This window comes from Puma concolor, chromosome E4 (genome assembly GCF_028749965.1).
Source record: "Puma concolor isolate L17-30 chromosome E4, mPumCon1.1.hap2, whole genome shotgun sequence".
NCBI lineage: Eukaryota > Metazoa > Chordata > Mammalia > Carnivora > Felidae > Puma > Puma concolor.
In genome coordinates, this window is record NC_141683.1 from 70,475,814 (window position 1) to 70,493,623 (window position 17,810).

At 36.6% G+C, this 17,810-nt stretch overlaps 1 protein-coding gene and 1 pseudogene across 1 annotated transcript in view; one reads left to right on the forward strand and one right to left on the reverse strand.

The window, feature by feature from the left end:
- The first annotated feature begins 292 nt into the window (after positions 1 to 292).
- On the forward strand, positions 293 to 1,144 carry LOC147572805 (small ribosomal subunit protein uS8 pseudogene; annotated as a pseudogene).
- Positions 1,145 to 1,222: 78 nt separating this feature from the next.
- LOC147572806 (uncharacterized) overlaps positions 1,223 to 17,810 on the reverse strand; it is a 38,640-nt gene continuing 22,052 nt past the window's right edge. The window contains exons 6-9 of the mRNA XM_086693474.1: positions 16,670 to 16,818; positions 5,267 to 5,437; positions 2,751 to 2,784; positions 1,223 to 2,118 (exon numbers count right to left, since the gene is read on the reverse strand). Of these exons, the coding sequence (XP_086549600.1) occupies positions 1,642 to 2,118; positions 2,751 to 2,784; positions 5,267 to 5,437; positions 16,670 to 16,818 (831 nt within the window). The 3' untranslated portion in view covers positions 1,223 to 1,641. The remainder of the gene's footprint in view (positions 2,119 to 2,750; positions 2,785 to 5,266; positions 5,438 to 16,669; positions 16,819 to 17,810) is intronic.

A 17,810-nucleotide genomic window follows, 5' to 3' on the forward strand; every position in this document is an offset into this window, starting at 1 on the left:
AGAATAGAGCCCATACATAAACCCACACATATGTGGCCAACTGATTATGACAAAGGAGCAATGGCATAAAGTGGAGAAAACACAGCCTTTTCAATAAATGGTGTTGGAACAACTAGATATCCATATGCAAAAGAATGACCTTGTATACATACTTTGTATCACAAATAAAAAAGAATATAAAATGGGTCATAGATCTAAATGTAAGACCTAAAACTATAAAACTTCTAAAAGAAAGCATGAGAGAAAAGCTTTGTGACCTTGTGCTACGGAAATATTTCTTAGATATGAAAACCAAAAGCAACAATCATACAAGAACAAATGAATGTGTAAACTGGACTTCACCAAAAAGAAAAACTGCTCTTCAAAAACACTGTTGAGAGAAGGAAAAGTCACAGAGTGGGAGAAGAAAAACCTTGCAAAAAAAGAGCAGTGAGAAAGGAACTGTATCTAGCTCTTTCCACCATCTTTCTGTGCCACCATCATGATGCATGTGAATGTCGTGGCAGATGCTCCCCAAAGCATAACAATACAGAAAAGAGAAGCAAACGCCAGGTTCTTACTAGGCCATGCTCCAAAGACATTGTCCACTTTCTAACTGTGATGATGAAGCATGGTTACAGTGGTGAATTTAAAATCATTGATGATCACAGAATTGGGTAAATTGACGTGAAACTCACAGGCAGGTTAAGCAAGGATGGAGTGACTGGCCCCAGAATTGATGGACAATGCAAAGATCTAGAAAAATGGCAGAACAATCTGCTCAGTTTGGTTTCATTATACTGACCACCTCAGCTACAGTCATGGACCATGAAGAAGGAAGATGAAAACACACAGAAGGGGAAATCCTGGGATTCTTTTTCTAGGGATTTAATACATACGTGCAAATAAAATGCCTCAGTGGAAACAACAACAACAACAACAACCACGAAAAAAAAAAAAAAGAAAACAAAATAAGGAACTGTGTTTAGGATATACAAAGAATTCTGAAAACTCAAAAACTAAGAAAACAAACAAACAAATTTTTAAAACAACCAAAGATTTGCACAATTCAAGGAAGATACACAGATGGCAAACAAGCACATGAAAATATGCTCACCATCATCAGTTATTAGGGATATGTATATTGAAACCATAATGAGATATATACTAAATATCCATCCGAATGGCTAGGATTTAAAAAGCTGACAATACTAAGTGTTCATGAATATGTATGTAGGAATTGGTGCTCTCACTGCTGGTGAGAATGGAAAACCGTACAACTCCTTTAGAAAACAATTTCGCAGCTTCATAATAAGGGAATATGAAGGGACATGAGATTTTTAAGGGTGATGAATATGTTAACTGTCTGGATTATGGTTATCATTTCATACGTGTAAACATATGTCAAAACTATCAAATGACACACTTCATATATGAACTAAACTTCATATATGAACTAAAAATGTTGGATACGAAAATCTCTTTCACAGGAAGAAACGTCTAAAACAGTGGATAAGACACAGACGGAAAGAAGGATGTAAAACAATACAAGATGAAGCCAGAGGACTGTGGCCTTTAACCTAATAGCAATGAGAAGTAATAGCTAAGCTTTAAGCAAGGGGGTCCCATGATGAAAGACACATTTTTTAAAACATATACTAATTATGGTTGCAGTGTAGACCAAGGTCCTGGGAGGTAGAACGGCAGGAAAAACAGTCCTAAGGTTATTTCAGTCATCTGGGAGAAAAATAATGACCTGACCTGGGTGAAGGCACAGAAGAGAAGCAGAGTTAACAAACACAATAGATGTGCCATTCCCACTAAGAAAGGTACAGTAGAAATGATGACTCTTTGGCTGAGAGGATACAATAGTTCTCCTTTTATTTTAATATAAAACATATTTCTGAGATGAGCAGCTCTATAATACAGCAGTGCTCTATGGTGCAGTAGTAGGCAAGGTGTGCACATATTACTACAGCAATATACGTAAAAAGGCTTCCTACCTTTACAATCCATGCCAAGTTGTTCAATCAGCAACATGAAATTCTTGGAGTAAGGCAACTCACAATGCTCTGAAGCTCTTTCAGATGACTGAATGAAGTCGACAAGGTCATCCATAGAAGTAATTTGCTTTTTGACCTACGAATGAATAATACCATTTCAAAATGTCCCCCAAATATTTATAAAATACACTAGGTGTAGAGAAGTGATAAATAGCCATCTTTTTATAAAAGCAAAAACAGGGGCACCTGACTGGCTCAGTCGGTTGAGCATCCGACTCCATTTTGGCTCAGGTCATGACCTCAGGGTTCCTGAGTTTGAGTCCCACGTTGACCTCCACAATGACAGCATGGAGCCTGCTTGGGATTCTCTCTCCCCCTCTCCCTCGGCCCCTCCCCCACTTGTGCATGCTCTCTCTCAAAATACATTTTAAAAATAAGTGAATGAACATTTAAAAGCGAAACCATAGAGACTTTTTAAAAGAACGGATTTTTATCAAAAAGACACTGTTATCCATAGCTAGTATTTCTAAGTAACTTTTTCACAGCAAATGTCTCTACAACAAAGGAAGATTTTCTATTTTTTCACTACATCTTTCATAAAGTAATTTTTTGCCACTGAACAATATTCCTAACAAATATGTATCAAAATAATATGATAATAAAATAAAATAAATAATAAAATAATAAAGAAAATAAAATTAAATAATAAATAAAATAAAATAAAATAAATAATAAATAAAATAAAATTACATTGTCTCTTTTGCATACCTTGTTCTTTTTCTTAGAAATTTTCTTTGCAGGTCTGAAAAAGAGCAACAATTGTTTTCAGTCAAATATTAAATACTTAAAATACAAAGCGTATCTAAACCTATTGTTTCTGATATAAAATCTCTGCATTTGAAACTAATTTTCTACAAAGGGGATTAAACAACAGAGTAACATTAAACAACATCGAAAACATACTACTGCTAATATTAACAAAGGATTAGGTTTATCCAGTTCCAGTATATGTGCTGCTGAAGCAAGCACAACAAAGTACTAACGTTAGGTAAAAACTGACAAAAGCAAAGGAAAATCCTAATGCTACTTGCATTATTTGCTAGGAATAATACCATTGTTTGTGTTGTTGTCATTTTACTAAAAATAAGCTTTTACTGGCACTAAAACCTACTTGGAAAGTGCAAGTTAAGTCCCTATATGAAAGAACCCCTTTTTAACAATCATGATATTAACGTGTTGGAGACTCACTATGCAACTACTCTCTAGGCATTACTATGTGCACTTTACATGTCTTCAAGGTATTTGAAGCCCCACAACAATCCTATGAAGTAGGTTATTATATTAGGTATGTTACACAGGAAGAGAATGAGGCACAGAAAGTCGAAGTGACTTGCCCAAGAAGCCCTAGTCGCTGGCCAAGAACAGACCCTGAATTCAAACCCAGGAATGTGCCTTCAAAGCATCTGTTTTATACTATGTGGTTAAAGTAATACTCCAGTGTTTCTAACTAATATGACAGCAAATGAATCTATATTGTGATTTGATTTCTAGCTATAGTGATACATAACAATTTCTGAATCTTATAGTGATACATAACAATTTCTGAATCTTCTGTATAGTGATACATAACAATTTCTGAATCTGTGTAAGATTTTTTTTACTTGGCAAGATGGGAAATCTACTTTCAATAAACTAAAGATTTGCTTCTTCTAGAGAAGTTCCTCAACAGGCATTCATTCATTCATTCATTCATTCATTCCACTGTTTATCCCCACATTCAACACATACTTATTGAGCATACAATCTGTGTCAATGGCACTGTTGGTACAGGAAGCATGGTTTTGGTAATTTAGAGCTCTCTAGTCCAAAAGGAATAATCTGTTATGGATCACTAGTTTCTTTTCCAATTGTAAATAAACAAAATCTTCCCCTTTCCCCAGAACCTAAATAATATTAACTTAATAGAACCAGATACTTTAAAGTCCCTAACAAAATCATAGCTACTTGTGATACTATCAAAGGCACTGGATATCTAAAAATCATCAAGGAAGGATTACTTTTATTCAGAATGGCCTCAGTGTTTGCATTTGCATACATTTATGATAAGTGTGTGTGTGTACAAATATATACATATAGAACTTATACACATATACTTATATAAACATATATAAGAAATTATACATATAGTTTGTATATTATGCATATACATATATATATAATATGTATGTTATACATATAATATACATATAATAAATATACATATAAGAAATTATACAGCCATATATATAAATATATATATAAATATATATTGAATTTAATTAATTATTTAATTTAATTTAATTTAAGTATTAAATTAAATTAATTTACTTATTTTAAATTATTTAATTATTTTATTAAATTAATTAATTTAATTAAATTAATTAATTTAATTTAATATATTTAATATATAAATATATATACATATATATATATATACTTGCATATATACATATATATTTTTAAATCTGCACATTCAATTGTATGAGAATACCCCATTGTGGAACCAATTCAGAATAAACCAACTTCTTGCACAAAATCACATGAATAAGAGTACTAAAGACAATTACTATAATTTTTTTTTCAACGTTTATTTATTTATTTTTTGGGACAGAGAGAGACAGAGCATGAACGGGGGAGGGGCAGAGAGAGAGGGAGACACAGAATCGGAAACAGGCTCCAGGCTCTGAGCCATCAGCCCAGAGCCTGACGCGGGGCTCGAACTCACGGACCGCGAGATCGTGACCTGGCTGAAGTCGGACGCTCAACCGACTGCGCCACCCAGGCGCCCCTATCATTTTTAAAAGATAATGTAATACAATCAACAAACTTCCTAATGTTTGGAAACGCAAACAAAATTAAATTAACTAACCATGTCTATATCTATTGATCATTTCCAACAGAATACATTCTCTAAAAGCTCCCATCTTAAAATAAAAAGAGAGAGAAAATGCCTTTGCAATTCACATTCTTTTTCAGTTATCATCCATTACTCTATTACCTTTCCCAATTAAAATGCTCTAAGGAGTTGTTTACACTTACTCATCTTCCATGCTTCCATGGTGACTACTGAAACTGCTCCTTGACAAAGTCACTTACCCTCAGCACAACTTTTCAAGCAGGGTGTTTGATATGTTGAGTATTTCTTGCTTTAGCTTGGACCTACCTACACTACAGCATTTTATTTCCACAAAGGTAATCACTGCTAAAATTCCTTCACAGGCACATAAAGAATTTACAGATTTTACCTGCTTTCATGCTGATCCTTTTCACTGAAATGACTGCCATCATTCTTTTGTAGTGGACCACCAGTTAGGGCATCTGCCTTCTGCAACACTGGTGTGATCACAGATCCTTCTGATGTCCCTTTTTCATTTTCACCTCTCTTTAACTTCTTCATATGTAAACCACGTTCCCTCCTTAAAAAAAAAAAAAACAAAGCCATTAAAAAGCCATAAAAAAGCCAATGTTTTCTAATAATTTTACTGATAAAGAATAAAAAGACAATTTTCATCAAGTTCTGAATTTTACCCATCTGACTTAATTTGATTAATTCAGAGAACAGTGTTGAAGTACCAACCATACACAAGGAAATACTCATCTGGTGCTTCAAACACAGATAAATATACAATTAGAATACAATGCGATTTGTAAGAATTGACATGTGAAAAGCTGTAAGTGAGGACAAGAAAGGCTTTACTGAAGAGGGAAAATAAACGGCAGAGGTCACCAGGGAAAAAAACAGGAGAAAGCCATTTTCTTAGAGATTAGAATGTGAGCACAAAGATTACACAGATGGCATCTAGGTGCCTTGAAAGGAAAAAGTATAAGCTTTTAGGAACTTGGAAAAAAAAAAACATAAAATACATGGAAGCAAGTAGTAAGAGATCAGTCAGGAAAGATTCTGAAGAACCTTGAAGGTTACACTAAAAAGTTAGAGTTCATTGCCTAAAGGCAGTGACTCTTAGACATGGGAGTAATAACTAGATTTGTGCTCTATTTTTGGCTTTGCTTTTAAATATAAGAATGCTTAATTTCAACAAAGTTTTAAAGTAGCATGAGGTCCATATAAAATGAAAGAAGAAATCAGGGAAATATCTTAGGGGAAAAACTACTTTTAAAATACCCATATGTCAGAGCGATATCAGTATGATAGCTGAACAAGATGTACCTTGTTGTGTCTCCCCACCTACAACAAACTGGCATCTTATCCACCCACCGGCAAAACTGCCTTTGCAGGAGCTGTGGGAATCTAGCACCATATTCCAAGGGACCGAGGAAAGGTCTTGCCTACCCGTGCATCAGGTAACAGGCAGACATACTACAGTCTAATCTGTGGACCTAGCAATAGCCCATAAAGTGCCTCCAGCCCCTCCCTCTCAGCCACATCTGGGAGTCCCTCCCTAGAAAACACTCTCTAAGATGATCACCCATGGATGAGAGAGCCTTTTTGGAAAACCAGGTGTCCTGCAGAGAATTTCCAGCATACCACCGGAGCAAAAAAGTCAGGTTTGGACACACTGAAGAGGTAGTCATTAAAGACTGGAGGAAGTGACTGCTACTTCAAACGCAAAGACAGCAATGCAAAACTGCAAAGAATATAAAATATCAAGGAAATAGGATACCATCAAAGGATCACAATAATCTTCCAGTAATCAATCGGAAACACATGGAGATCTGTAATTTATTCAAAAGAGAATTCAAAAATAGCAGTTTTATGGAAACTCAGTGAGTTACAAGAAAAACACAAAAAGCCAATTCAATAAAATCAGAAAAACACTCTATGAATAAAATGAGAAGCTTAACAAAGAGCTGGAAATAGTAAAAGCTAACTAAACAAAAATCCTGGAGCTGAAGAGTATAATGAAGGAGATGAAAAAAGCAAGAGTGATCACTGACAGGAAATGGATCAAGCAAAAAAAAATGTGAATTGAAAGACAGAAACTATCAATTTATCCAGTCAGCAGAGAACAAAGTCAAAAGAATGAAAAAGAGTGAGGAAAGACTATGTGACTACAAGTGAACCCTCATAAGGCTATTAGCAATGTCTCAGCAGAAACCTTCCATGCAAGGAGGCAGTGGGATTACATATTAAAAGTGCTAAGAGAAAAAAGACTACCAATCAATAATACTTTACTCAGCAAAATTATCCTTCAGAAATCAAATAGAATAAATACATTTGATACACCACATTAACAGGATAAAAAAAAATCATATCATCATCCCAGCATGGGAGAAAAAAGCATTTGACAAAATTCAACATCTTTTCAGGATAAAAACTCTCAACAATGTGGGTACTGAATTTTCACACCTGGACATAATGAAGCCCAATATGATAAGCCCATAGCCAACATCATATGCAGTGGTAAAAAACGGAAAGCTTTTACTCTAAGTTCAAGAACAAGGCAAAGTTGCCCACTTGACTACTCCTATTCAACAGGATAGAGGAAGTCCTAGCCAAAGCAGTCAGGCAAGAAAAGGAAATAAAGGCACCCAAATCAGAAAAGAAGAAATAAAACTGTCTTTGTTTGCAGATGATATGTTATTATATATAGAAAATCCTGAAGATACCACCAAAAAGCTGTCTGTTCCAAGGATGAAGGATACAAAATCAACATAAAGATGCAGGGGTGCCTTGGTGGCTCAGTCAGTTAAGCTTCTGACTTCGGCTAAGTTCATGATCTCGTGGTTTGTGGTTCAAGCCCCCTATTGGGCTCTGTGCTGACAGTTCAGAGCCTGGAGCCTGCTTTGGATTCTCTCTCTCTCTCTGTCTCTGTCTCTCTACCCCTCCCCTGTTCACACTCTGTCTCTTTAGCCTCTACTACAAAGCTGTGATCATCAAGACAGTATGGTATTGGCACAAAAACAGACACACAGACCGATGGAATAGAATAGAAACCCCAGAGGTGAACCCACAAATGTATGGCCAACTAAACATTGACAAAGCAGGAAAGAGTATCCCATGAGAAAAAAAGACAGTCTCTTTCTTCTGGGAGAACTGGACAGCAACATGCAGAAGAATGAATCTAGACGACTTTTCTTACACCATACACACAAATAAACTCAAAATGGATGAAGGACCTGACTGTGAGACAGGAAACCATCAAAACTCTTGAGGAGAAAGCAGGAAAAAAACCTCTTTGACCTCCGCCGCAGCAATTTCTTACTTGACATATCCCCAAAGGCAAGGGAATGGAAAGCAAAAATAAACTATTGGGACCTCGTCAAGATAAAAATCTTCTGCACTGCAAAGGAATCAATCCACAAAACCGAAAGGCAACCGACAGAATGGGAGAAGATATTTGCAAATGACATATCACATAAAGGAAGGGCTAATATCCAGAACCTGTAAAGAACTCACCAAACCCCACACCCACAAAACAAATAATCCAGGGAAGAAATGGGCAGAAGACATGAATAGACACTTTTCCAAAGAAGACATCCAGATGGACAACAGACACATGGAAAGATGCTCAACGTCACTCCTCATCAGGGAAATACTAATCTAAACCACACTGAGATATGACCTCACGCTGGTCAGAGTGGCTAAAATGAACAAATCAGGAGACTACAGATGCTGGCCAGGATGTGGAGAAACAGGAACCCTCTTGCACTGTTGGTGGGAATGCAAACTGGTGCAGCCACTCTGGAAAACAGCGTAGAGCTTCCTAAAATAATTAAAAATAGAACAACCCTAGGACCCAGCAATAGCACTGCTGGGAATTTACCCAAGGGATACAGGAGTGCTGATGCTTAGGGGCACATGTACCCCAATGTATACAGTAGCACTTTCAGCAATCGCCAAATTATGGAAAGAGCCTAAATGTCCATCACCCAACGAATGGAGAAAGAAGATGTGGTTTATATATACAGTGGAATACTACTTGGCAATGAGAAAGAGTGAAATCTGGCCATTTTCAACAACGTGGATGGAACTGGAGGGTATTATGCAAAGTGAAATAAGTCAGGCAGAGAAAGACAGATACCATATGATTTCACCTATATGTGGATCCTGAGAAACTCGACAGGAGACCATGGGTGGGGGGTCGGGGAAAAAAAGTTACAGAGAGGGAGGGAGGCAAACAATAAGAGACTCGTAAACACTGAGAATAAACTAAGGGTTGATAGGAGGTGGGGGAGAGGGGAAAGTGGGTGATAGGCATTGAGAAGGGCACCTGTTGGGATGAGCACTGGGTGTTGTATGGAAACCAATTTGACAATAGATTATATTTAGTAAAAAAAAATTACAAAATCAGCATCAAGAGATCAGTTGCATTTCTAAACAATAACAATGAAATAGCTGAAAAAGAAATATAAGGAAAAAAAATCCCCTTCCCCAAAGCATCAAAAAGAACAAAATACTTTGGAATAAATTTAATCAAGGATTTCTGAAAGATAGGTACAGTAAAAACTACAAGACATTGGTAAAAGAAACAGCAGAGACACAAACAAATGGGAACATACCCCGTTGTTTATGGATTCAAAAAATTAGCATCATTAAATATCCACATTACCTGAAACCACCCACAGAGTCAATGCAATCCTTGTCAAAATTCCAATGACCTTTTTCACAGAAATAGGAAAAGCATTCCTCAAATGTGTAAGGAACAAGAAAGACCCCAAATAGCCAAAACAATCCTAAGAAAGAAGAACAAAGCTGGAAGCATCACACTTGCTGGTGTCACACTATTACAAAGTTATGGTAACAAAAACCATATGAAGTTGCGCAAAAACAAGCACAAAGATGAATGAAACAGAATCAAGAACCCAGAAATAAACCCATGCATAAAGTCTCTTTGTTGAGAGACCCAAGAATACTCAAAAGAGAAAAGGTAATCTCTTCAATACATGAAGGTGAGAAAACTGGATATTAACATGCAAAAGAATAAAACTGTGCCTCTACCTTACACCACTCACAAAAGTCAACCCAAACGCAAATAAAGACTCCTATATAAAATCTTAAATCATAAAACTCCTAGAAGAAAACAGAGGATAAAAGCTCCTTGACATAGATCTTACAAATGATTTAGGATAGGACATCCAAAGTACAAGCAATAAAAGCAAAAACAACCAATGCAATCAGCAATGTTTCTGCACAGCAAAAGAAACAAGCAACATGACGGAAAGGCAACCTATGGAAAGGATGAAGACATTTGCAAGCTACAAATATGAAAAACGTCAATATCTAAAATGTGTGAGGAATTCGTACAATTCAACAGCTAAAAGCAAATATAATTAAAAACTGGGCAAGGCACCTTAAAAGACGTCTCTCCTCAAAACATATTCAAATAGCCAAGGGTACACAAGAAGGTGCTCGATATCACTATTCATCAGGGAAATGCAAATCAAAACTGCAGTATATAGATATCACTTTGACCTATTAAAATGGCTATTGTCAAAAAGACAAGAGATATCGTTGGCAAGGATGTACAGGAAAGGAATTCCTTGTACTCCTGTAGGACTGTAAATTGGGACAGCCACTACGTAAAACAGTATGGTGGCTCCTCAACAAACTAAAAATAGAACCTCCATATGAGCCAATAATCCCATTTCTGGGTATATGTCTTAAAGACATGACATCCTTACCTTGGAGAGATATCTGCAGCCCTATGTTTATTGCAGCATTATTTACAATAGTCAAGAAACATGGGGCGCCTGGGCGGCTCAGTCGGTTAAGTGGCCGACTTCGGCCCAGGTCATGATCTCGCGGTCCGTGAGTTCAAGCCCCGCGTCGGGTTCTGTGCTGACAGCTCAGAGCCTGGAGCCTGTTTCAGATTCTGTGTCTCCCTCTCTCTGACCCTCCCCCGTTCATGCTTTGTCTCTCTCTGTCTCAAAAATAAATAAACGCTAAAAAAAAAATTAAAAAAATAGTCAAGAAACAACCTGAGCATCCATCAGTGGATCCATGGATTAAAAAATATGGTATACAGTTACAATGGAATATTTTCAGCCACAAACAAGAAGGAAATCCTGCCAGTTGTGACAACATGAGTGAAACTTGAGGGCTTTATCCTTAGTGAAAAGAAGTCAGACACAGGAAGACAAACACTGTATGATCTGACTTATATGTGGAATTAAAAAAAAATTGCACGAAAAACAGAACAGACTGGTGGTTTCCAGGGTTAGGAGGCTGTGAGAAATGGGTAGATATTGGTCAAAGGGTACAAACTACCTGTCACAAGATTAATTAATTCTGGGTATTTAATGTGCAGGATGGTGATTACAGTGAACAATACTGTATCATATCATTTGAAAGTTGCTACAAGACTAGATCATCACAAACAAGAAATGATATTTATGTGAGATGATGGAACTATTAACACTATTGTGGTAATCATTTGACAATATAAAAGTGTATCAAATTAATACAGGTACACCTTACAGTTACACAGATGTATGTTACTTATATCTCATAAATCTGGAAAAACTTCAAAAATTCAAAAGTACTCATATGTTATTATCTATCGCTCAGAAATAACAATCATCTGATTAGTTATGCTTTTGTTTAAAAAAAAAATGGTTTGCGGCGCCTGGATGGCTCAGTACGTTAAGTGTATGACTTTGGCTCGGTTTGTGATCTAAGGGTTTGTGGCTTCGAGCCCCACATCAGGCTGTGTGCTGACATCCCAGAGTCTGGAGCCTGCTTCGGAATCTTTGCCTCCCCTTCTCTCTGCCCGTCCCCAACTCTCACTTTGTCTCTCTCCAAATGAATAAACATTTTAAAAAATTTTTAAAAATGATTTGGTAACTTTTGCATACTTTTCGCCTAATATCTAATCCTGATAGGAAAAAAATGGGGCATTTACCAAAAAGAAAATTATAATTCTGTTTTCATGGACTAAATGCATGCAACAGAATATTATTACCATACAGCTACGTACATTTCCAAAAATAATGAAATTTCCCACAGATTATTTAGGACTTAAACATGAGCCCCGAAGAGCACCAAAAACAAAAACAAAACGAACAATTGTGGTTTTTTTCAAAAAACTGTTATACAGATAACTTTTTTCGTGGAAATAACATCCAAGAAAAGAAGAATCTTTGTGAAAGCAATTATCACCTCTCGACCCAAACTTCAAAAATGAATCTGTAATTATAGTATTTGAAATAGCTTTCATTTTGAACCCAGTCAATAGAAGCAACTTTTAAGTAGAAAACATCTGGTGAAAGCCACCTCCAACTTAGAAAAAACAAAACAAAACAAAACCAAAAGAAACCCTAACACGTAGCCATGGTAACAAGAAGCCAGCAGAATCAGTTTTAAATGTGTTAATCAATGCCCACCAGCCCTACTCACCAACCAATCCATTTCAGCTCCTTCCTTCTGAAAGACAGCGAATATAAAGGACAACAATGACCCCAATACACATGCTTCAGCGTGCCAACCAATCCACAACAGTCTCACCCAAATAAGCATGGTGCTTCAGATGATGAAAAACCATTTAATTTTCTGAAAGTCCCCTAATTTTTAAACTCCACTCTTCCCCAAACCCTGTATAAGAATAGCAGACTGCTCTGTTAAAAAAGACTATACCTAACCAGCATAGCTCGCTCTTATTTGGAAGTGATCAATTCCAACGTCATCTTTTTATTTCAGATATTGAGGGCTCATAATCTTTGGCAAGAATTTTTAAAGTCCTATAATAATTTGCCACCATATTTTAGTTTCCTTAATAATTATAAAGGAAGTTTGCTATTTCTTTGATACATTTCACCATAATTAAAACTAACATAAATACAACTAAAAGAGCAAGTAGGAAGTAAACACAATATTGGGCCCCCCAAAATCCAAAAACTGTATATAACTGACAGGTTCAGTTGTCAGAATGAACCCACGCCAAAGTTGGTCAAGGTGGGGGCTAGTATTATGTTAAAAACTATACACACAAGTTAAACTCCGTTCACTCAATAAACATTATTGAATAAGTACTATATAGACTAGAACATTTTCTAGGCACTGAGGACATGGCAATGAACAGATAACAATCCTACTCATGAGTGAAGTAAACATACAATAACAATAAGCTACACAGGCAAAATATACAGTATTAGAGGAGAAAAACTAAAGCAGAGAAATCACATTTTGATGTGTTACAGGGAAAAGGGTAGTTGAAGTACTAGTCAGGATGGCCAAGAAAGGCCTTGCTGAGAAAGTGACTTTTAAGCAAAAACCTGAAAGGAGAAACAAACAAAAAAGGAAAAAGCAAGCCATGAGGTATCTGAGGGAAAGCATTCCAGATAGAGTGAACAGCAAGGACAGAAGTATGTCCGAAGTACTTAAAGAGTAGTGAGAAATCAGTATGGCTGGACAGAATGAAAGGGGTAGAAAAGAGTTCAAATCAGAGAGAGAGAAGGAGACACCTGATCATGTCCAGGCCTTGTCGGCATTAGGAAGAGTTTTGGCATGTACTCTGAGCGAAATGGGAGGCAATTAGGCTTGGAGCAGAGGAAGGACACAATCCGACTTACGTTTTACTAGATCCAATGTGTTTAGAATTAACGGAAACAGAGGAAAAACAGAAGAAGAAACAAACAAACAAGAAGACCATTTAGTTACCTATTACACCAATATAAAAAACAGATGATAGTCTATTGGTCATGGAAGACGTGTTTGGATTCTCGATATATTTGAAGGAAGACATGACAAGATTTGCTGACAGATGAGATGTGATGTGTATGAAAAAGAAAAAGAAAAGAGAAAGAAAAAGTGAAAGAAAAAAGAAAAAAAAAGACAGGAGTCAAAGATGACACCAAGTTTTTTAGCAGAGCAACACGTAGAACTGTTATTAACTCAATTAGGAAAGACATGAAAGGCAAATATTAAGAAAGAATATCAGGAGCTCAATTTGGGACATGTTAAGTTTGCAATAGCTATCCAGAAAGAGGTATCAAGTAGGCAGTTTGATATGCGGGCCTGGAATTATGGAGAGAGATCCGGGCTGGAGATGTAAACTTGAGGATCATTAGAATATACAAGATAGTAAAAGTCAAGAGAAGGAAAATCAAAGGCAAATTCCTGGAAGACATCAATGGGTTAAAAGGTGGTGGACGAGAAGAAACAAGTAAATCAGGCTGAGGTGTACAGACTAGAAAGGCAGCGGGAAAATCAGGTGAGTGAGTGATAGCCTACAAGCAACATGGAGACAGAATTTTGGAGGAGAGAGTTTTCCATTGGGTCAAATATCGCTGAAAGGTTAAGTAAAATGAGATGTATGAAATTGTTTAGATTTATTAAAGTGAAAATCGGTGGTAACCTTGAAAAAACAATTCTGGAGGAGTGAGAGGGAAAATTGCTACAATGAATTCAAGAGTGGATGGGAGGGAGGGAAATCAGGATCAGAGAGTGAAGAAGGCTGTTGACAGATTTCATAGCTAAGTGGAATGGTCATGGTTGATCTAATTTTCTATTATTGCTGTAGTTTTCAATTGTTACATACTGATTAGGTAGTATTTTTGTAATATTTGGAAGTCTTAAAAATTGCATATATGTAACACTAGGTTTTGTTTTTTGTTTTTTGTTTTTTGTTTTTTTTTTTGCTTTTTTAAAATGCCAGACCAAGGTACAAAATAACTCACAAAATTGTACACTGAGAAGACTCCTTAAATTTTTTCTAGATATATATAAGCTGATTACCATTTTTCTCATGCTTAGAAAGACCACAGAAAAACGAAGTTTCAAGGGCAGTATTTCGTGCTTGATAAAAATTATTAAACTCTAAGGGCACCTGGGTGGCCCAGTCCACAAAGCATCCAACTCTCGATTTCAGCTCAGGACATGATCTCTAGGTTCTCTAGCTTCGAGCTCTGCACTGACAGCATGGAGCCTCCTTGGGATTCTCTCTCTCCCTCTCTCTTTGCTCCTCCCCCACTCATGTGTGCATGCTCTCTCTCTCTCTCTCAAAATAAACAAACATTTTTAAAACGTCACCCAACTCTAGGATATTTTATACTATCCAAAGTAATGAGTCATATTAAAATTTTATGCACAGAAGTAAAAGGAGTTGGGAATGCAGAAAATTGTCCTACTTTGTAAACTGAATTGTCACAAATTGTATAGCATGAAGGCACTGTTGAAAAATTTGGTGTGGTTCATGTTGAAATATATTCTCTAAAAAGGCAGGATAATGGCATGCAAGCAAGGTACCTTTATGAAAACGATTCATTGCATTACCAGCATCTTGGTTTATAGCACAGGGGCCATGAAATGTTTATATAGAATATGAGACATGTTGCCACGTGAATCCTCTTGGCAATAATCAGATTAAGTTGAGGGTCCAACATTGGAGCACTCATGCACTGGGAAACAAAACCAAAAATCTAATAACTAGCAATTTTGTTGGTAGACTGCCAGTGTAGCAGGGAACTTCCGTTTGCAATTCAGGAGATATTCAAAGTATTCTAACAAAATGTGCATAAGACATGACGTCAAACCAAACCAAATGCTTTAAATATACTTTGTTAAACCATCAGTACACATAGACCTAAATTCATTTTTTAAAATGGTCACATACTCCATTACTTTATAGAAGTGAAACGTTACTTCCTTATTAATGAATGGATATTTAGCCTATCTCTGGGGCCCCTAGGTGGCTCAGTCTGGTGAGCATCTGACTGTTGATGTTGGCTCAGGTCATGATCTTGTGGTCGTGAGATCGAGCCCTGTGTTGGCCTCTGCACTGTTAACGTGGAGTCTGCTTGGGATTCTCTCTCTCTCCCTCTCTGTCTCTGCTCCCCCTCAATGCTTGGGCTCCCGAGTGTGCACATTCTCTGTCTGTCTCTCAAAATAAGTCAATAAACATTTAGACTATCTCCTTCACATATATCCTTCACATATACATGTGACTATATCCTTCACATATACAATATCCTTCACATATACATGTAACATATATATATATGTAACCTTAATATATCTGTCCTATTTTGTATATGTATAATATATAATAAATGCCCTTATAGTGTATGTGTGTGTGTGTGTGTGTGTGTGTGTGTGTGTGTGTGTGTGTGTGTTTGCACGTGCAGGCACACGCGCTTGCTTATAGAAGTCACGTATTTCAGAAGGACCCAGTCCTGGCAATGAAACCATTGGAATAAAGAGATGGCCTACCTGAAATATTTTTCTCACGTTATATTATTTATTTTTGACAGTGACAGAGACAGAGCACAAGCAGGGGAGGGGCAGAGAAAGAGGGAGACACAGAATCTGAAGCAGGCTCCAGGCTCTGAGCTGTTAGCACAGAGCCTGACACAAGGCTCAAGATCGTGAGTGCAAGATCATGACCTGAGCCGAAGTTGGATGCTTACCCAACTGTGCCACCCAGGTGTCCCGACATATTTGAAATTTTGAAATACACTGCTAAATCACCTTTCAGAAAGGAGTTACGAATTTCATCTAACCACAGTGTCTAAGAATGTCATTTTCCTCACATTTCCTAACTTTGGCTATTTTATTTAATAAAATATTTATCACTATGACTGCAAAAAATGGTATCTCATTGGTATTTACATTTTTCTCATTAGCACATAGGATGAAATATCTCCACGAAAAATACGAAATTTGTTCATCATGAAGATTAGCTCAAACTAGAAAAGATTGTTGCATAGGAAAATAACAATTACCTACTATTTAAATATTGCTATAGGCTTACCTATCAGAATCTTTATTTTCTGTAATAGGCAATTGATGGCTATCAGTTTTTCCATTCTGTCTTTGTGGAATTAATCCAGCAGCCGCAGCATCATGTATGTTTTCTGATACTTCCATGTCACTTCCTCTGTGCTTCTTTTTTTCTTCAACCTTTAATGGAACCTGATACTAAAGGTAATTGTTACTTTAGTCAATAAAAAGAAGTTTTTTTTCATTAACTTTATCAGTTGACACTTAGTTTGTCATAAATTCAATGGAGGAAAATATTTTGTGTTTACTTTATCATTACAAGTAATAGTAATTTTTATAAACTCTCCTTCATTTCTGTTGGAATTAAAAAAAGCAGAAGTTACCAAAATTTCTAAAAGGGCTTTCTTAATTTTGTACTCTGATTCATATCCACACTTTGCTACTGAGAATTCCCCACCCACCCCACCCCATCTGACCAAGAGATACAAAGAAATGAAAAGACAAGAGACAAAATGTGTCCTTTTCTTTCCTTACCACCTGGGTTTTACACAACAGCCAGATTTAAAACATGTGACATGGAGGTGCTCCTGTAACAAAACCAGGAAGCTTTCCTCTTTCTGCACGGAGCTATTCTTTCCCTGACTGCCTTTTACAATTCTTTTTCTTTTGGATCCTAAGGTTCTCAAAAAAAGTGACAGTGTCCCCTAAAATTTATGAACCAAAGTTTGCCACGACACAAAAGGAACAAAGTGAAACAGACGTTAGGGTGGCATTCTGGGAAATTAGTAATGCTCTCCGAATCTCACATTCAATAACCATAAAACTTTATAGGGAGAGGATATAAAAGTAATGATCACCTTTAATCCCATTTACTACTGATAATGCGAGTAAAACTCAAAAAGGTTAAATGATTTGTACCAAGTTCCTAAAGTGGCATTCCCTAGCATTTTATGGCACCAAAAGAGAGGATACAATTCTTGAATGTTGAATCAGAGAAGTTACCACAAATTCATTAAATTAGTCAGATGCATGAAAAGTGTGACTTTCGCACAGTAAATTAATACCTTGATTTGGGACGAGGAGATTAGCTACTTATTCTTTTAAAGGAGGCTATCTCTAGATTTTGTCTATTTCTAAAGTCCACACATCTCAAAACTCAGTTTTCTCCCTTG